The sequence below is a fragment of the Equus quagga genome, chromosome 18, assembly GCF_021613505.1.
Source record: "Equus quagga isolate Etosha38 chromosome 18, UCLA_HA_Equagga_1.0, whole genome shotgun sequence".
Lineage (NCBI taxonomy): Eukaryota > Metazoa > Chordata > Mammalia > Perissodactyla > Equidae > Equus > Equus quagga.
In genome coordinates this window covers 49,009,848-49,031,354 of record NC_060284.1, presented here as the reverse complement: position 1 = coordinate 49,031,354, position 21,507 = coordinate 49,009,848, and the positions used below count along the sequence as shown (strand labels likewise).

At 39.8% G+C, this 21,507-nt stretch overlaps 1 protein-coding gene across 5 annotated transcripts in view; it reads left to right on the top strand.

Annotated features, from left to right (window-relative positions):
* TBX15 (T-box transcription factor 15) overlaps positions 1 to 21,507 on the top strand; it is a 105,019-nt gene that overhangs the window by 43,902 nt on the left and 39,610 nt on the right. For 4 of the 5 annotated variants that reach the window (XM_046645765.1, XM_046645768.1, XM_046645769.1 and 1 more), the window contains 3 exons: positions 13,681 to 13,894; positions 18,552 to 18,653; positions 20,333 to 20,504. In XM_046645765.1, the coding sequence (XP_046501721.1) occupies positions 13,681 to 13,894; positions 18,552 to 18,653; positions 20,333 to 20,504 (488 nt within the window). Of the gene's footprint in view, positions 1 to 1,800; positions 2,080 to 13,680; positions 13,895 to 18,551; positions 18,654 to 20,332; positions 20,505 to 21,507 lie in introns of those variants that run through there. The other variant, XM_046645767.1, reaches the window with a different exon arrangement.

Sequence of the window (21,507 nt, the reverse complement as noted above, 5' to 3'; positions counted from 1 at the left end):
TGGAAATATCTGGCTAAGGGGAAATACTTTACATTACAGTAGAACGGAACTTGGAAAATGGGTGTTTTTCCCACTTGAAGAAAACATATCGAACCAGTAGTCCTTGTCCTTTTAAAGTCACAGTTTCCCCATAAATGCCACACATTCTCTTCCCAGAAAAATGCAAGTTCTTACAAATTTGACTTATAGTTTTAGGTTACTTATAAACCCCCAAAGCCCATCCATTGACTTTAGATCAATAACCTCTTCATTTAAAACATTAGAAATTAATGTTTTGTGGAATAATTTTTCCTTTATAAAAAGTTTCACTGCATGCAGTTGACATGATTGTAATTAAAATGTAGTTATAGAGCCAGTACAAAATATTATGATTTCTATGAAATTCCCTAGCCTATAACATTTGTATTTTAAATATGTGGTCATTGCACATTCACTCGTAGTTTTATCTTAGTCTTTTATTGGTTCTTTTAAAGGTGCTATATGGTGTATACTGCATTGTAATTTGTATGTGATAGCATGTGCAATATTTGGTAATAATAAGGAAAATCTACCTTTACTGTTAAATCCATTTTGATTACATCGTATATAAAGAATATGGTGTATAAAGTAATACTTTAATATATACAACAGCCCACATGCCATCGATAAGATCTCATCCTCCAGACTTGTGAATTCTTGTAAAAAATTACTTCCACATGTTCCTAAAACTACTTAAGATTTTTGACTGGTTGGTGGTCTATTGATTCTAAATATCTGACCTGTCAAAATGCCATCTTTAAACTCCAGTGATGCATAGAGGCTTGGAATTAGCTGGGGCTGAATTTATTACAGAACAAAGGGAGGTGATGATTAACACACCCATCTGAGCAGTAGGGGGGAAAATAATCCTTGAATGGATTAGATGCCATGATCCTAAAACCACATTCTCTGAGTGTTGGGTCCCTGCCCAGAAATGGGGAGAGGCCAAACACTGATGCCTTTTAAATGACAGGGTGTCTCCATAGGCCTCTGGTCAGGGACACTGGGGCAGAAAGTTGAGGGTCAGTTGGGAAAAAGCCTTTCTTTCTCCTGTGGTCTAGCAGAGTTGATGTCCTAGACCCCGTCTCTGTGCAGTAACCCTCAAAACGGACAGCCCACCTGATTAGTGTTACACGATTATCAGTCTACCTCTCCAGGGGAGATTATATTAAAGTGTAAATAAATGAGGTTTTATTTTGTTACCACTAACCAGGAATAACTTATAATTTTTTTTTAGAGTCTAGTAGGCTACTTTTAAGATTGGCATAGAGGCTGCCTAGAAGATGAAGTGAATTATGCACTGTCCCTCTAGAAGTCAAGAGTCATAGGCAGGCTCTCTCTATTCACTGGCAATATCTGGTAGATTCTGAGCACTCCCAGGATGTAATTCCAGGAAAATTTAACTTTTAAGAATAATCTGTGAACTGAACACTAAACCGTATTTTCTGGTTAAATTCCCCGCTATTCTCTCTTTCCTCTGCCATGTCTTGCAAGCTTTATAAGACGTATGGATTTTTAAAATAGCATTATATAATAGCGCTGATGGAGACTCAGTCTCTGAGAGAGGCCTCCAACAGATGGGTACCCTCCTGAGAAGGAAACAGATCATTAGGAAAGTCATTTTGACCCCCGTTCCCTGGGAGGAGGAGCACTTGAATCACAAGCCCAGGTGCTCAGGAAATCTCCTGTCACTCTGAGATGGGCTGGGACACAGTGCCATGTCCGAAGCTTCTAAATACAGTTCAGGCTGGGTCACCATGACAGATGCTGAACTGGCACCACTACCAGGATTGAAGTGGGAACTCTGACAGTGCTTAAATGCCACGGCTCCTGGGCTCGAGTCTTCCTGGGCCAGGACAGGGAAAGGCAGTGCAGAGCCTTATAGGGAGGAGGGTGGGAGCAACTTTGGCAAGGAAATCCTGCTGCCTCGGTGACACCACCTCTCCTTCAGAAGGCAACAGACACCCAACAACACACAGCTATTTTAGAAGCTGTCAGTTTCTGAAATGCTGACACACTTGGAGGACACTGTCTCTTCAAGGGTCATTCTGACCCTTCAAGGTAGGTAGGCCTGGGGAAAAACAGAGGCATGCCTTAGCCAAGGTGTTAGCCAAGGAATGAGTGGAATTAAGTGACCTGGGCAAGATGACTCAAGGAGTCAGGAATGGAGTTCAGAATAACATGTTGACTCTTGGATTCCCAAATCAGCCTTTACACAGAAGACAGTGTTAGGCAATTCCTTACTTTTCCCCACCTTCTTCTTCTTGGCCATCACCAAAAATCCATCCTGGGGTTAGCATCCTTTGGAACTCATTCTCTTATGGAGAGGGCTTTAGAAGAAAAAAAGAAGACAAAAGAGATTCGGGAGCTGGGCTTTTCCTAGAGGGGTCTGGGGACTTGAGCTGTGAGGGTAGGATTCTAAGTTTTGCAAGCATCTCAAGCTGAGGTTGGTGAGTTGTAAATGTAAAGACACTGCTATAAATTAATCCAGGGTATTCATTTAACTCTCAGCGCTTGCTCTGTACCCCAAAAGTGGGTTCCTTTCTGTTGTCAAAGCATTGATTTTAGGGTTTCTGAAGGTGTAGGATGGTGGATGAGTTCAAGCTTTGGAGTAAGAGAGATCCGGGTCCTTTTCTTTTCTCTGAAGCTTCTGGGTGGGTGGCACTGGGCACCTTGGCTGAATCTCAAGGATCTCACTCATCAAGTAGGGTTCTAATGCCCAACTCTCAGACCTTACACTCCTCCTTCCTGGGATGCTCCCTTAGGCTCTAGATCTTTTCTGCCTCCTCAGTGTGTCTTTGCCTCATCCTGAGTCAGAGGGTGAATGCTCTTGAAAATGCTGTCAATACGGAGTCAGGGGACCCTGCAGTTTCCCAGAGCTTTCCTGTCTTCTCCACCTCTTGTGGAGTAGTGCCCTTGGGCTGCTTCTTCAGTCAAGGCTGAGCTCTCTGCTTCTCTGTTCAAGGCTAGAGTTTGTTTCCCTGGCCCCACTTCCTGACTGAAGATCCAACATACAACTTTTCCCAATGGTCTGCCCTGTTTTCTCTTCTTTCAGATTTTAGTCATTTTCCTTCTCAAATAGTGTGGCAGCCATCATGGACCAGGAGAGCATCACTTAAGTAAACCCACACACAAACAGAATTTACTAGCTGCCACTTTTGCTATTTCTTTGCTTTCCCTCCTTCTGCCTTTCCATCATTTCTCCTTCTAACACCATTAAATTTTGATAGTTTTTGCTCTAGGCCCTGAATTATTTTCTTCACCATGTGACCATTTCCTATTCTACGTTTTAAATTTTCTTTATTAGGGTTTGCTTTTCTCCATTTGAAAGAACACAAAGTTTCTTTCTCCCTCTCAGATATGGATGGGGAAGTGATTGGGAAAAGATCTCACCCTTCTGGTCAGCTCCCCTTCCAAATGATGGAAGGAACTAACATTTAACACTGTGTGCCAGGAACTTTACTGAGAGCCATCAGTATGTCTGTTGTTTTAGATGAGGAAACTGGCTCAGACAGGTTGAATTGTTTGCCCACAGTCATACAGCTGGGTCTGTGTGATTCTCAAGGAGGACTGTGCTCTTTCCCCTTCCTGGCAGCTTTTCTGGAAACCTTACTTCACTGTGGAGAGGCAGGGACACTAGCTGTGTGGGAGTCTGAAGGGTGCAGGAGCTGTCTGTGGAGTCATCCTGTTCCTGAAGGAGAGGGCATCTCTGCTGTCCTCCCCTCCACCCTCCTAGCATCATCAGCCCCAGCACTTGTAGAAGGGCTTGTTCCTTTCCCCATTTTATCTTCATGACTGCATGTATCTTCTCTTCTTGGGTTCATGTGGAGAACAGTTAGTATTTGAGAATTTTCTAGATGATCATGACTGCTACGCACAGAAGTGACTGAATTCACTGAACTCATTTGATACCTCGGAAAGATTTCAGGTCAGACCTTGCCAAACAGTTTTAACACAACTCACAGTCGTGGAAGGAAAAGCTAGTGGGGTTCCAATGGTTAAGACTTTGGGTGGAGGTAACCCTCTTTGGATTTCGTTCAGAACATGGCATTCAATTAACACGCCTCATTGCTAGGGATATATTGGTCTTCTGAAGAAGATCAGAAGAATAGTATTTAAGATTCTTTATCTGGCTCCAGCTTACCTTCCTAGGTCTTCTCCAGCCACATCTCTTCTCTTGCTTTGCTAAACATTCAGCGTTTCATTCATTCATTCATTCAAGAAAAACAACATTTTATTGAGTGTATAATAGGTGCCAGACACTGTTCCAGGTGCTGAGGATACAAGAGGAAGAATACAGATGTGGTCTGAGTTACTTGCTGTTCCGTAGACTTTACTGCCATGGCTTGCTATAAAATTCCCTTTTCCTGAAGATCTTTCTCCTATTTTCCCCATCCCTGCCTTTTTATCTCGCAAACATCTCTTCATTAGGTCCAGAAAAGACCCCTGGGCTGGAAGAGGTTCTTCTCACACCTAAACTCATAGCATTTTGTTGATACTCTTCTTAGATAATAATACATGAAAATTAGCATTCATATATTCGTTTTACTATGGACAAAGTATTTACATAGGTATACAGACACATACTTTGTTAGTGATTCATAAAAATTTCACAAAGTTGGTGCTAATAATTTCCTCATTTTACAAATGATAAAACTAAACCTTAAAGAGGTTAAGCGACTTGTTCAAGAATAGACAGTTGGAAAAAAAGGAAGTGAACTTTAAAACTTGGTCTTTTGAATTCCAATCCTCAGCAGGCTATGTGCCACACTGGATTTTGACTATGCTACTTTTATTAAATTATTTATTGACCTGTCCTGTCTCCTAAGTGATTTTGTAAGATCCTGAGGACATGGATCATATCTTATTCAATTTTGTGGCCCTCACAGTACCCAGCACATCGCCAGGCACAGGCTAGGTAATCAATAAGTATTTGCTGAATAAATAAATGATTGATTGAATGGCTGAATTCAGAAGATTACTAGAGGGGTTGTTATATAGTTGCTCTTATATTCATTAAACAAGATAATTCTCTATGTTTGGCTTGATAGGTTTAGTGGATTTTAAACTTAGTGTAGCTGGTGGTGTCCTGAGTACAATTTGAAGGGCATTACGTTGTGTGTTCCTGGCTGTCCTCAAAAGTCTAACCTCCTTCGTGTTTGAAATTGCTACCTCCAAGGGCACTGTCTCCAGAAGTCGTAGTTAAATTACACTTGTTGCTTGGAAATTGGCTACATAGTTCTTCCTCTTTAGTGCATTCACATGAATTTGTTTGTTTATTGGTGCTCAGTGAGAATATTCCAACAAAGTATAGGACCAGCTCTTCTAGGGCCTTTGAGAGAAGCCCTCCTTTTCATGTCATGGAAATTAAAAGACCACCATGGCAGATGTCTGGTGGTCCTATGCCTGTGGTAGTGGGGGAGGGTGTTGGGAGGTTGCAAGTAGTTGTGGTTGCAAAGAGCAAATGAGCAATGGCTTGGAGATGAGCACTGTGTCACTTCACCCAGAAAAAAATGCCAAGAGCCTCAGGGAGAGGCCTTGTTGACAGCTGCTAGCCTAAAATTGACTGGTAAATCTTGAAGACCACCCAGTCAATCATGATCAACTTTTGGAGGCGCTCTGGTGCAAGAGGTATTTAGATCGAATATAACCATGTGGCTGGTGACCAACTTTTGATTATTCCATTTATGCATTTTCTGTGCTTTCATAAGGAATATTTTCTGAACCAAAACTTGGTCTCCAGAATTTTAATTTTATGGGGAAAATGAAATAAAATATTTGAAATTAGGACTGTTCTAGAAAATCTAGGACCCGTATTTGTCCTTATTTTTTCCTGGTCTCCCTGATTAACTTAATCATTGGCATACAATCTTCTATGTTAATTTGATACTTCAATGTTTATAAAGTGTTTTCACATACATTATTAACAGATGAATTCTCCTCTAGCATAGATATCCATTTAGGACTATCAAAAACTTCTGTGCCCTGAACTATGACCCAGGTTAAGCCTAAATAAATGAAATTCTGCACAAGTAGGAATGACTTCAGCTGCCTTTTCTTGTCTTTCAAAGCTGTCATTATACATTTCTCAAAGTCCAAACATCTTCCAAGTACCTTCTAAGGTTGTTTTGCTTATGGTCTAGGCTAAAGCAAAGAGTGATTTGACATTGACAGTGATCTTCAGTGACCTATCTGTCACATTTGGATGTTTTACCCAGGGGGGACTGGGGACAGGAAGTGAAATACGACAAAAGAGGGGCTTTTACATTTGTACTTGTTGAATAATGTTAAGTTCGTGAAGAGACCTAAAATATTCCTAATATAACTGCCCTGCCACCGAGGAAGAAAAATTCTCTTCTGACCTTGGTTTGAATTTTCTCCTCTCCCAAAAGAACTGCCGATCTTTTAGTTCCATGGAGCTGAACAACCTGAACATTAGCTCTGCATTTCCAAGTTCAGAGTAGAAGCACACAGCTCTGCAGGTCTAGATCTGAAAACTGGGCAACAGCATGTAGCGGAAAGAGCATCAACTTTAGTGTCAGATTAACTCAGATCCCGCTCTGAAACCTCCTAGTTACATAATGTGAGAAAAGCCTCTTAATCTTGCCAAGCCTCAGTTTGCTCATTTGTACAATGGTAACGATAATGCCTACTTCAGAGGGTTTTCTGTGAGAACGGCACGAGATAATGTATGTAAGCTATCTGGTGTAGTGCCTGTTACTTCTCTTCCCGTTTTTGCTTCCACCTTCAAAGCATGTTGGCGCACAGGAGGCTGAACATTTAATGACATTGAGCCTTTGTCTGATCAACAAGAAATAGACATAAAAAATATTGCTGTCACTTCTTTGCAAAGCCTGTTTAAAAGGCTTAGATCTCAGCGATGACTTTGGGTCCTTGCCTCTGTGTATAACTGAGAGAGGCGCTGGTTGTCAGGTGGAGAGTGCTTTAAGCAGCTGAGAGATATGTGCTCTTAGTCTCCTTAATTGGATTATTGGCATGGAAATTGCAGGCTTCAGGTTACCTCCCCTTTTCCCAAATAGAACTCAGAGGGCATGGAGAACTCAGAGACTTCATTCCATTACTAAAGTCATCTAACAGGCTCATCTGAGTGTTTGCTATCATAATTTTAGTTTAATCCAGCCTGGGTTATAGTACACTCCCTTGAAGCTCTGGGCTGGGTATCAAATTTGGGCCCAGTCTGTACTCAGGTCAGTGCCAAATGCTCTGCTTCTGCCATATTTAGAATTACTCAATGAGAAGTTTCATCACCAGGTTTCGCTAAGCTACCTGATAAAATCTGACATCCCAGAACCAATTTCCACTGCAGAGGTCCTCTGGGAATAGGAGTTTACTTGAGCCTGGTACAGAGAGTGCTGCCCTGGGTTATAGGTTTCTGATGTGTGCCTTGGGGTGAATGGGAGCCCTGTGATGGCTGTGAGAGTCTTGGTTTCAGAGATTTTGGGACTTAGAAATTAGACCAAGCAGTGGCTGCCCTACCAATATTAGATAGGAAGTACCACTCAATATAGTCCTGTCCCAGTTATTGGGAGGAAAAAAAACTATTGTTTGATTATCATCTGGGTTGGGTCTTTCTCCTTTAATTGTTTCAAGCTATTTTATTTTGGGGGGTAAAATATGACAGCTAAGGTCAAGTTTTATGGAAGTAGTACTGTGCATCTAATCTCAGGAAATTCCACATCTCTTATCTGACTCTGCATTGAAACCAGGCTATTGTACATCATTCGTTTAGGATATGTGGCAAGGCATTAAACTCAGCTTATGGAATTCATATTCTGGAAGGGAAGACAAAACTATCACCTGCATTTAAAAGAAAACTTTGGTATAAATAAAATAAAATCTAAACTCCATATTATGACACCCAAGTTCCTCCCAGAATATAAACTTCATTTGGCCAGGGTGTTTTCTTTTTTCCCTGATGATGCCCCGAGAATCTGGAAGAGTGACTGGCACATCGTCAATGTTGAACAGTCGTTTAGTTGAGTTGAACTTGACTCTCCACCTCTGCCTCTTATCCTCCCTCCCCTCTTCCCTTGTGTGTTTTAAACTCTGCCATATCAGTATGTAATTCTCTAAAAATGACAAGTCCTTACTCATGCTATTCCTATTACCTTAAATTCTGTCCCCGTAATTTCTTTGCTTGCTCATATTGAACTTTTATTTCAAGTCCATTCTCAAATGTCACCTTGTAAAATCATTTTGATCTCTCGTCATTGACTTGCTTGCTCTTCAAAGCTCCTTAACACTTTGATCCTTCATCTGTGGGAGCACCTATCACGGTCAGTCTTCTTTAACAGCGTGTGTGTCCTTCCTACCGGATTGTGAGCTCCTTCAGAGCAAAAGCCTGTTTTATCTGTGTTGGTCCATTAATATATAACCTGGTCTATACAAAGCAAAATGTTTGATGAAATAAAAATGGAATTAAATATAGTTTTGAATGCCTGTATTTGATGCCTCAAATGCCTGGATTTTGGTGTCAATAATGTATAAAATGGAAATAATAATAACTCTGAGATTTGTTCTGTTAAATGGTGTTATGCATGTAAAGTCTTAGCAGAGTGCCAGATGCCTCATAAGCACTCAATGGCTGTTGACCATTAACTGTTTGTTTGGGATGGTTCTTGTAAGCTCATATTCATCTCACTGTCCAAGTCAATAACATTGTTAACAACAGAATCATTAGATTCTCTTTTTATCATAAAGATATAAATATAATTTTTTCATCAGGAGGATATCTTCCCCCAGCCCCTAATAGTAAATGTAATGAAACAGAGCCTCTGTGAAATTAAGTGACTTTTCCAGACCCCACTCCTGGTGAGGAGCAGAGCCCCAGGAAAAACGTGCTTTGTTCATTGTAGTAATGAATGATTCCTCAAACTTATTAGTTAAGTGGAGATGAAAATCACTTGAAAGACTGAAATATGTTTGAATAATGTCTAATTTTGATATTAAGTGAAAGAACACATAATTCAGGCATTTTCTATACATATCAACCATATAAACTTATTGCGGTTGGGCTGTTGTTAGACTTGGTGGTCTTTAAGCTGCACTACTAATCCATCCATTAAACGTTAGACTTAAGAGGGACTTTATAGCACCCCTAATTAAATGTGCATGTGCTGTGCTATAAAGATTAAGGAAAATAGGGACCAGAACAGTTATGCGGCTTGGCCAAGATCAGACATGTTAAGCCCTTTCAGCTGTAAGGATGGTCAAAATAGTTGAGGGTTGTTACAGAATTGCTGGCTGCTCGTATGAACCTAGTATGATCTTAGGGAGATCTGATCATTGGATCAAAATAGAGAAGACCTACATTCTAGGCCTTGCTTCTTTCAATTTTTCTTATTCTCAATGTCCTCATCCACAAAATGGACATAAAAATATATGCCATGTCTACCTCATCAAATGGAAGGATATATTAGATAATGTGTAAAACATAAATTAAGAAACTATTTTATCATTGCTACTATTTTGCATGAATTGAGAATTGAACTCGCTGTAAGCTAAACTCAACTTTCTGTGGGAACTTAGTGGTATAGTATCCGTTTCGTCATATGAAATAGGTCAGAGATAGAGAATGAGTGACACTATGAACTGATGCTTAGAATCTCTTTTTTAGGGATTTTTTTTTTTAAAGATTTTATTTTTTCCTTTTTCTCCCCAAAGCCCCCCGGTACATAGTTGTGTATTCTTCGTTGTGGGTTCCTCTAGTTGTGGCATGTGGGACGCTGCCTCAGCGTGGTCTGACGAGCAGTGCCATGTCCGCGCCCAGGATTCGAACCGACGAAACACTGGGCCGCCTGCAGCGGAGCGCGCGAACTTAACCACTCGGCCATGGGGCCAGCCCCTTTAGGGATTTTTTAAGGATGGTAATAGCTATGTTGGTTTGACCCTGAGTCCCATGCTGTTCTGCAGGGACTCGTAGCTGGCTCAGTACAGGTTCCTAAAGTTTTCTCCTTTAAGTTCCTTAGTTATGTGTAACATTATCATTTATGTTCCTGATTTACTAAAACTTCCCTTGTTAAAATACTGTTCACAAGAGATATCTAATAGCCAAGAAATTTTTCCAGGTCATTCAAATGAGTTCCTAATGGTTAACTTTTGAAGGCAGGAAGTCACAAATTGCCAAGAATAAAAGAACTTGAAAACATAGAGGTGTTTTCTGATCTTCTCAGCTCTGGTTATATTTCTGAATGGATGACCAGATTTGATTGAAATATGCTGCTATGCATTTCTTACATTCATGACTTAGGTAACTTAATTATACATTCTGATTAATAGCTGAGATAATTGATCTGGTTAGCCTAAATATTTTATATAACTATGATTTAGAAATGTATTTTACAAAGGATTAAACTTTATTTTCACCTTGGCTGTTGATCTTGACTCTGAGATGACTATTTTAAGAATATTGTAAGATAGCTTGCATCACAGGCAGCTCTAACTACTCTAGGAATTTTTTAAACAAACTATATAAAATATATATTATTTCCAACTTATGCCATCTAAGAAACAACTGCAAATGGAAAATTACGTGGCGCATTCATGTTATTGAAAATGTGGTCTGGTACCTGTGTTCTCTATGTATAAATCACTTGGGCTTTATTTTGTGAGGGAGTGAGAATCTAGGAGAACAGAGTATTTCCAGGGAAACAAATAACTGTTTCTGAAAATCCTCTTCATGGGCAAATCCTACCTCTGCCTCCATGTCCTGTCTATTTCTTTTCTAGTAACCCTCGGGTCCCCAGGACTGTTCCAGCCCTGCCAGATCCCTTTCTTTTCTGGATTCCTGTGAGACATACAGGACAATATGTAATGTGTGGGAAACTGCGTGGTAGTATTTGTCTCGGTCTCTGATTATTTGTGAATGCTTCAGTTTCCGCTTGTACTGTTAATAGCTTTAAGAGGAGCCCCATTGTGTACTTTGGTATTTCTCAGAATCTAGCACAGTACTGGGCACATAGTAAGCACTCAATAAACACATAATTAATCAACACCAACTGGGAAACTTCTTGAGGTCTGGGATTCTGTTTCAAATTATCCACATGGTACCTCATATAGGGCCACATGCTGATAGGTGCTTATTGATTGATTTGATTGAAACTATAAACAGAACACACACTCAAGTCTTTAACTCCTATGATAATGTGAATCTGAGCCCCCAGTCCTCATTTAACTTGTTTTGCCAAAACAGTTTTAGATTTGATGCTTCTAATTGAGGTTGCCTGGGTTATCATGGAAAGTTGCGTTAGAAAGGATTCTTACATTCTTCAAGTCATTAGAGGTGGAAGAGATTATAAAGGTTTTCAGTTCAGTCCTTCTAATTGCACAATGAGGAAATAAGTCCTTGTTACGTGGCTTGTCCAAGGTTATTCATTAATCCATTTAATGTTACATTTTGAGTACCCATTTTATTCCTGATGACACAGTGAGTTAAAAGTAGAGTCTCTTATTTCCTAATTCTCCAGCCATAGTCCCCATCCAATACCAACCTCAATTTGGCTACCATTAAAGATTTATCACTCTGTGAAGTGATATCCTTCCTTCCCCTCCCCCTTCCTAAACACACATTGGAGAAATCAGACATGTCTGAAATTTCTGCAGGGCCCTGCTTAGCATGCCCATTTCCAACTTTTTCATAATTGTAGCACTCTATGGTAAGGAGATTTCATAACACTTTGCTCCCAAAGGTAGGGCAAGACTATTTTTTAAAAATCTTGCTTTGAGCAGTTTTTGAAAAATTTTTGTGATAAGTGAGGAGCTCTTGGCATATCACAGAAACAAAATGGGATTTGGGAATCCATGTCTCAGGGGATCAGAATTACTGTGTTTGGCTGAGTGTGTGATGATGTAATGGCTCTGCTACTGAAAGGCATATAGAATCAGGCTGGGAGGGAGATTTGTCACTCAACAGCAGCTCTCATCTTAGAGAAGTAGCTCTGTTTTTCTGTGCTTGAAGGAGACCAAACTTAGTTCCTGTTTAGTCCAGGGTATAAAATCATATGCTTAGACATGTAAAGCCTAGTTATATTCACCTCCCCTCCTTCCCCTTTTTGTTAGTGAAGCTGGTAACTGGACTAGTGATTGTAGATAACCTAAAGATTTTGGGCAGAGACTTCTACCTAAGTTTGGTTCAGTTCTGCAGTACCCTGAATGTCTTCAGAAGTGAAGGGTGAGGAATTGGGGAGGATGGAGAGAAGTGGCACTTTGCTCTCTGTGGGCTTTGGCAAAGTTGTGGGAGATGCTTGTCAGAAATGCTGCCTGGGTTTGAGAGGAATGTGTCAGGGCTAAAAGGAAAAAAAATTTAAGGTATCATGGGCTGGGTTGTTTACAGGCCTAGATACCTGCTCTGTGGTAAGTGAGGATGGCAGCAGGGTGATCTGGCATTCTGTCCCATCTTTCTTCTGTCCTGCTATTGTCAAGGACTGATGCCCAAGGGGCCCTGACTTTTGACAGCATTGAAAAGTCAGTTGTCACAGTAGGACACTGCTGTTTCCATCCTTTATTTATGTATGTATTTATTTACAGAGGAAGCAATCAGAATCCTAGATGCTAGGGTGGGTTAGAGAAATAGGTTCTTAGGCTTGGCTTGTGGGATCATTTGAGTTAAGAAGATTGTACTAGCAAATCTGAATTTGGATAATCTTAGGAGATACAATTCTTGGCATCAGGCCCCTAAAAGTAAAAAAAAATTTAAATTACAGAAAATTCTCTGGTAAATCTGACTCTAGCCTTCTCCATCAGTGTACATGCTCCGCCTCCCCTTTTGTGAGTGCAGAAGACACAGGAGGAAAGGACCATCTGGCTCAGCATGCCAGCTTTTTATTTGGTTGCTCTCAATCCTACCTTCCTGTCTGGATCACCCCTCCCCTTTGCCCATACTTCAGAAACCAATCAAGGTGTCTCCTGAACTCGTTTATTCCCTTTGTTTCAACCGCCTTCTTCGGTAACTTTTTCCATATGCTTACATCCTTACCTCACAATAGTTTTTTTTTTTCGTCTAAAATGACCTGATTGGACTCTTAGGAAAAGCCATTTACTCGAATATATGACAAAATGCTTCTAAAGATCCCAAACAACTTTCATTACTTTTGATGACCAGGATATAGAAATGGAGGAAAAATTGCTGTGTTTAGAAATAACTGATGGGCAGTGATGCTGAGTGGCATGGAATAAAAGAACATGTTGTTGTTAGCATTGAATCCCCCCACCACAAGTGAAATAGGCTCATCTTGATTAGGAGCTATAACCTGTAATTATCATTATTATTTTTTACATTTGGCATTTATTTATTTTGTCACCCCAGTTTGGCTTTATTCCTGTCAACATGGTGACATTAGTACTCTTTATATTGCCTATTGTGGACCAATTTTCTTCAGCTGTTGGTAAACTTACTAAAATGCCAGATGTCATGTTGGAAACACGAAACCTGAAAGAAGGTCATAAATCACAAAAACAAACCATAAAACACACAGAAAAAATACCCTGAGTGCTGTGCTCTCGAGCTTCCCAGCTTTAAGTCTCTTTTTGTTCACCCCTTTCCCCACTTCACCATGTCCCCCACTCCGCCTTCCATCTTTTAGGGCCAGGGGTGTGGGGGAGCCCAGCAGTTTTTCACCTAAGGCTTGATGGTTTATTCTGCAGATTCTGAGCAGAGCACTGGTTCAGACTCCGAGGTGCTCACTGAGCGGACTTCCTGCTCCTTTGACACTCACACTGACCTGGGCCCTGGTGCTGCAGGCCCTGTGCCTGCTGCCCTGTCTTCCATGGAGGAGATTCAGGTGGAGCTGCAGTGTGCTGACCTCTGGAAGAGGTTCCATGACATTGGAACCGAGATGATCATCACCAAAGCAGGCAGGTAAGGACAAGTTCCTTTGAATGGCCAGATTCAAAGAATGGAAAACAAAAGTAGGAGCTGCTACATTTTTTCTTTTCAGCTACTTGTGGTAGGTAGCATTGATGAAGCTGAAGCAACTTGCACTCACTTTTCTATATCTGTGCGTCTTGGTAAAATGATCTTGTTGTGTTTACTGTGACTTTGCTGTTTTCCTCCAAGGGCTACTCAAACCTAAATCACCTCTACCCTCACAAACATTTTCCGCCTACGAATGTATTTCAGCTAATACTGGAGATCCATGGTACTTAACAGCCAAATGGTAGATTTGCAAAGCAAGTGTTACTTCACCATGCAATGTTTTCAGGAGAAAAAAATTGCTCCCTAAACAACAGCTTGCATCTTCTAAGGCATTTAAAGCAGCCACACTTTTTGTAAGAATTTTATTTTTGGTAAGAATTGGGCTTGGTGCATCTTCTGAGCCCTGCTTATTGATCCATTGTGTTTTATTGTTGGCTTGAAATTATCACAAAATTTTAATGGTGACCTGGTGGAAACTCTTGCAAAATTGTTTACATATGATGATAAAAGTTTTAAAAACACAGTTTTCTTGAAATAAACACTTTTAATTAAGCTATTCCTTTATTGGTAAATTTCCCATATGCTGGATACTCAACATATATATAACATCATTTAAAGTTCATAGGAATCCTGTGAGGTAGCATATGATACTCCCATATATGGATCAAGACACAAAGGCTGAAAGAGGTTAATTAACCTGACTAAGGTCACATGGGTAGTAAAGGACAGCTCCAGAATTCTACACAAATCTGTCTGGCTCTAAAACAACAGTCCTAACTATTTATAACTCTGCACTGTAAAGAAGTGGTTGTAGTTTTCGCCCTTTGGATTCAAAATGAAAATTATTTAGGGGCTGACCACATGGCGTGGTGGTTGAATTCCGCACACTCCACTTCAGCAGCCCAGCTTCACAGGTCCAGATCCTGGGCATGGACCTATGGCACTGGTCAGCCATGCAGAGGCAGTGACCCACATATAAAGTGGAGGATGACTGGCATGGATGTTAGCTCAGGTCTAATCTTCCTCAAGCAAAAAAAGAGGAAGATTGGCAACAGATTTTAGCTCAGGGCTAATCTTCCTCAAGGGAAAAATATTATTCAAATAAAAATAAATTTGCACTAAGCTTTTGAGTATATAGGAATAGTTAATTAAAATTAAAACAAGTATGCTGCTTTCATATTTTCAAAGCCAATCTACATAGTCTCATGTCATGGAGACCAAAAAGACCCACCTCACTGATCATAAGCTGTCTCCATGAACATGGACAGTTAAAATAGAAGAATATTTTGATTGGGTTCAGTTCACTTGAGTGCATATAGAGAAACCTCCCAATAAAATAAGGCATAACAAAAATATGGGTTTAAAATGAATCTGAAATCTTGTTCATTTTCTTTCTCTTCTGGAACACTCTTCCTTCTCTATGTTTTAGTAGTAAATAAAACCATTAAAGGGCTTCTTAGAAAGAGCAACTTTGAAAGGGAATTACTTTCAATACCATGTCTTTTTTGTTGCTTGGGCTTCAGTCTACTCCTGTTCTACATTTTGAGATGTTATGGCTTGGAAGGGAACAGAGCAATTCAAGGAAAAAGTTTTTATTCTTTTTCTTAGTTTTTGGCAAGGGAGTTGGTTTGGAGAGAAGGGAAAATACCACTTTTTTTGTCTCTAAGATTTTCCAGTTTTTATTTTGAGTTTTCACTTACTACTACTCTTGGGGTTTCACTTACTACTATTGGGGCTGTGTATTCCAGTCATTTTTGTCCCTGATACCACTCCGTCATTCCCTGCACTTCAGTGAATTCAGTTCACCTGAGCACCAACTTGACAATTCTCCTGTGATCTCATTTCATGATTTCTTCTGCAGTGTTTTCTTTTCCACATCTGTTTTCATAAATTCACTTGATACCTGAATAACCCCAGATATTTCCAGCACAGACATACAGTTTGTTCTTTAGTTATGACTAAAGAAATCCTTTTGTTCAGGTTTAGAAACTATATTCATTGCTTCTGTACTGGATTGCTTCAGCTGTTGCTGTTGCTACAAGACGCTCTGCTCAAGTAATTCTGGAACAACTCAGAAACAAACAAAGAAGCTTTTCTCTTCTGTGAATTTTATCCACCCCTCCCCATTCCCCCAGTCTATTTCTTCCATTTCACTTCATTTTTCTTCCTATGTATGTCGTTTACAATTTTAATTCCAATTTCCATTTTCTTAGTCACATTAGTGATGTTTGACTCTCTCTTCTTTTTCCCCCCTCAGAAGATCTTAGTCAGCATCTACTTCTTCTCACACCCTAAACTGTAATCCTATTGATTCAGAACTACTGCAGTCCTCAACTTCTGAATATACCAACATAATTTGTACAATCAGCACCATGGACAGAGGTACTTGTAGGAATTAATGGATTTAGAAGACGCAAGAATCAGCCTAAATTTAGCTATAAAATTAAAACCAAACACATCTCATTTTGTGAATATGAAAGATTAATTTTTCTCTAGGGTTTTATGAATTCACTTGATATTCTGTGCTAATATGTTGACCAAAAAAAGTAACTTTTGTTAAGTTTTTAAGAAGAGAATTCAAATATAGTCATAGAATTTTAAAACATGAGGGCACCTTGGAGATTATCTACTGCTTTTCCTTTGTTTTATTGGTAATGGGGTTAAATGGCTTAACTAAAGTCACACAGGTCACTCATTTTAGAACTTGGGTACTGATAAGAGACTGGTAGCTTCTCCACTCAAGGTCAAATATGTGTACCAGACAAAACAGATAATGAATTTAAAAACATCTAATCCCTTTTCTTGAAGTCATCAGGAAAAGAAATCTGTCTCTTTCAAAGTACCAGAGTCTCTGTAGATGGCTGAGGGGAACCATATTTTCCCATCCCAGATAGCAAGTGAGAGGACCTTCTCTCCATCCCTAGCAAGATGCACTCCATTTATATATACAGGGCAATCATAAGTCATTGTTATTAAGAAGGGAATTACTGATATATATTTAAATGTATAGACCAAGTTTTCCCAATTTTTGGAAAGAAGTAATGTGGATCAAAGTGCCTTACTTATGGTGAATCTTAGATTTAGTCATTATGAGTAGCCCACCATCACATCTCATTAGCCCACCATAAGACTAAAATATAAGGCTTTTTAATTAAACTTATGAGGGTAGAGAGAGACAATCTAAAATGATATACCAATAGAAGCTTCTGAAAAGTTATAAAGTGGGAAAGAAGGAATGGTTATATATTATTCTTTGCAAATATTTAAGAATTAGCCATCATCCCTATTAAAGGGCTATAGTCCCTCTTGTGCTTTCCCCCAAATATGATTATTATATCACTGACCTACTACCAGAAGACATTTACCTATTGAGTTGCTTTTGGTGAGTAGAGGAGTGTGTGAATATCACAGAAAGCTCCTCATGTAAAAATTCAGGGTACATTTGCAAGATGGCTGTCTGGGGTCAGGGTATGGTCTATGGCCGTGAAATGGAGCAAAGCCAATTAGGCCGTATGTGGATCAAGCCTGTGACCTTGACCTCATTAGCACCGTGCTCTGCCCAGCTCGACTAACTGGCCCCAGATGGTTAAGTTTAATGCAGCATTTTGTGTACAAGTACCCTAGAGCATATTCAGGGCAATCCAAATTTTTGAACTGAGCACTTTTTATGTCTGGCTCCTAAATAAATGACATACAAAAAAGCTTGATATTTTTCTTCTTTCTTATGGTTAAAGAAGAATGGTGAATTTTATTTTAGTCCTTGAAACTCAATACCTCTTTTGGGCTGCTCCCTCTCCTCCTCTTCAATTATGAGAATAGTTGTAAAGTGCCATATCCTGACCTCACTTGCTTTGGCAAGTTTAACAAGCCATTGTGGTAGAAACAAGGTATTGCCCAGAGGCCACTAGAATTCATTTGGTATTTGCTCCCTATTCCGCAGGGTCCTTCCTCTGACACACACGTTGACAGCCTGAGAACTTGCAGAAATTTTTCTACAGTTTTATGTGTTAGGAAAAAAAGCAAACAAACTTTGATGGCCCTTTGTTTGGGAAGCGGTGGCACCTTCCTTTCTTCTTTTCTTGAGAGATTATTTTTAGAATGTTCATTTTCAAATAGACTCAATCAATCGAAAAATATTTCATAATCACCTACAATCAACTGTGATAAGCTAATTGGGTAATAAGAATAGTATAAATTGTTCAAGTATGTTAAGTACCAGAGTATAAGTATATTCAAGAATGTTATGACCTAATAGGAAATGTATGTGTAGATATTTACACACACTATCTATCTATCACATTAAAGATTAACTAACAATATAAACCAGGGTATGGTACAAGCCCTTTGAGTGTATGAATTATTAAATAGGTCAATTTAAGCTAAGAAGAGCAATATTAAGTTATTTCAGAAATATAAGTCCTCAGCATATTTTATAGTGATAATTTCCAAAGTGAAAAAAAAATCAACCAACTTTGAGAATTAGAGGACATTGGACTTTGGTGTGCTTAGAGTTCCTAATCAGAAGAGATTCTCCAAGTTTTTACTCCTGCTACTTCTTCCCCTCTGATTGCTGAGCTTACTACCTTATTCCCCTCTACAGGAGGATGTTTCCTGCCATGAGAGTGAAAATCACTGGCCTGGATCCACACCAGCAGTATTACATAGCAATGGACATTGTGCCTGTGGACAATAAAAGATACAGGTAATGATGACTCTGGGATGTGGAATTGTGGGCATCACTAACGTTCCAGGACAGTTTTTTAAACTCATTAGCTGAAGCATATTAACAGTGCACTGTACAATGCACCATTCAGGGAACAAGGATGAAGGATATGCCAATGGCTTGTGACAGAGCACCAAGCAGGAAGTAGTCACTAGAGATAGGAAATCAGGACTCAGTAATGGTTTGGTCAGGAATACTCCCTATATCTCTGAAGAGAGTGGGATTGTATAGTGTCTGCCAGGATAACAAAAATCAAATGGATCTAAAGTCTAAAATTAATTCAGTTAACATTGAAGGTGATTAACATATTGAATGATTTGATTTATGAAATGCTAAGTGAGTTGAGATAATTTATTTTGGAGAGGGGAAGAAGTGGACCAGTGCATTCAATTATATATCTGATGTATTACCCTGCAGATGATGGAGGGGAAGAATAGGAGAACTGGATAAGATCCCAAGAAGAACATCTAGTTACAGAGAATTCTTGTTCATTAATATGGGTTGTGAGTGAGTTTGTTAAATCACTTTTCTTCAAAGTCATTAAAAGACAGCACAGTCTCTATGTCCCTTGGATGGTTTAAATGTAATTCTTGTCTGAAACAAGTTGTGGCTTAATCATATCAGTGAATCATGGCTCACTTTTGAAATATCTGAAAACTTGGCCTTAAGCCCATGAATTTGGAGGTGAGAGATGAATGGGGAAGACCAGGACTAGTATGATGGGGAAAAGAGCTAGCTAAGAGAGAAGCAGTCCTGATGCAGGATTTAGAAGGAGAGATGCTTCAAATCTATTTTAGAGGATCTTGAGAGTTGTGATTTGGACTAAGTGTCTCTAAGGGTCCAGCTTTCACATGGTCCTTTAGAAGTGAGAAGCAGGGAAGTGTCAGATCCATGGAGAACACTCTTCAGAACTACAGGGCAACTGGCAAAGTCTGGAAAATTGACCTCCTTTGCTGCCAACAACATCTCATTTCCAGTGGCTTTGTGGGAAAATAATGTGGAGGATGATGACGTTCAAAACTGGGTTCATCAAAGAAAACACTAACTGGGAAGACTTGGTGGTGTTTCTGGGAAGGGTTGCCCAAAGGCAGAGGCCCTCCATTGTCATAGAAATGCCTTAAAATTCAGATTGTTAGCAAGGAAATGGTTAACAAGTGAGAGGCTTGGAGGGTCTCTGCACATGGCTGTGTTTTATAGGACAATATGGAAGATGTTTCTAATAAGGAACCAAATCCTGAACAAGTGGCCAACAGATTATATGGTTTGCATTTGAAAGGTGAAAGGTTGCAGTAAAATACCTTTTCCATAGCTAGACATGTGGGTTCAGGATGCCTGTGTGCACACAGGGGTGCAAGGCAAGGAGAAGGAGAAGAAAGGAAAGGACTGGAAGAATGTTTTCCCTGTGAGAGCTGCAGCTTTGATCATTAACCACAACACTTCTCTGCCCTCCCCCACCCCATCTCCTTCTCCATTTCCATTTCATTTTCCCTGGTTATCTACCCTCTCTTATTCTTTTTTGTATTCTCTGTTTAATCCCTACTACTTCTCCATTCTTGTCATCTCTTGTCTCTCCTCTCTCCTGTCCCCACTTGTTTCCTGGGCCTCTATTGCCTCTTTGCATCTGTCTCTGAATTCTCCTCTCTCCCTCTTTATCTCAGATATGTGTATCATAGCTCCAAGTGGATGGTGGCTGGCAACGCTGATTCCCCTGTACCCCCAAGAGTTTATATACACCCTGATTCTCTAGCTTCTGGAGACACTTGGATGAGACAGGTGGTCAGTTTCGACAAACTCAAGCTGACCAACAATGAATTGGATGATCAAGGACATGTGAGTCAAAGAACCCCATCTCTCTCTCCCTCCCTCTTCCTCTTTTTGCTCTAGAACTGACTAGCCCCAGCCTTTTTTTGAACAGGTAAAATAAGAATCTCTAGGCCACTCAAAGTCATTTTAAGTAAGTAAGCATAAAAGTTTTTTTCCCTCCTGTGAAATTTCATTTTTTACAAAGCTAACATTTAGCAAATGTCTGCTATGCATCAGGTTGTGTTTATCAGACAGAGTTCTTGTGCCCTAGGGACTCATGGTCTAGTCATGGGGCAAGATGGAAACAAAGGACAAATTAAACAATCGTGAGAGAAATCACTACATTCACTAGAATAACTCACGGGCAATAAACTCAGGGAAACAGCTGAAGCGACAATTCTGGCTGATCTCTCAAGAAATTTATGAACTTATAAGAAAAGAATAGGTCTTAAGGCTTTCTGGGTATAATTGGAGCCTTGATGTTATTAATTTATCTTTGGCAGCAAAACATATACTGCATTTTCTCTGAATGCCGGGATCCGTAGTGGGTGTTATGGGAAGATGGAAGAAGCTAAAACCATGTTGCCTATCTTTAAGGAAATGACAATTTTCTGAGGAAGGGAAAACGTACATAGACCATTCACTCAAACATGACATGTGAGAATGTCCATAAATTCAAAAACAAAGTACAAACAATAGCATATAGAATTTAAAGTCAGTATGAGCCCATGCTGCAAATCTGAAGCAGGAAGTAACAATTGTCACATGGCAGAGGTTCTGAGACCTTTTAGTGGAGTGTTGTCCACTGGTACTAAAACAGTCATTCAGTATTTATCCAATTAACATAAGCATATTACATCTGCCACCCGTTATTAGGATACCCTGCATTATTGTTCCATGTAATGCTATCCAATCATTTACAGTGTGGGCAAGTACACTGATTTCCAGTTTCCTGTACTTCCCACCCCCAATTTGTGCTCTTCCTACAATGCGTCTATCCTATGATTTATTTTGAATGAGAGCTTGAAAA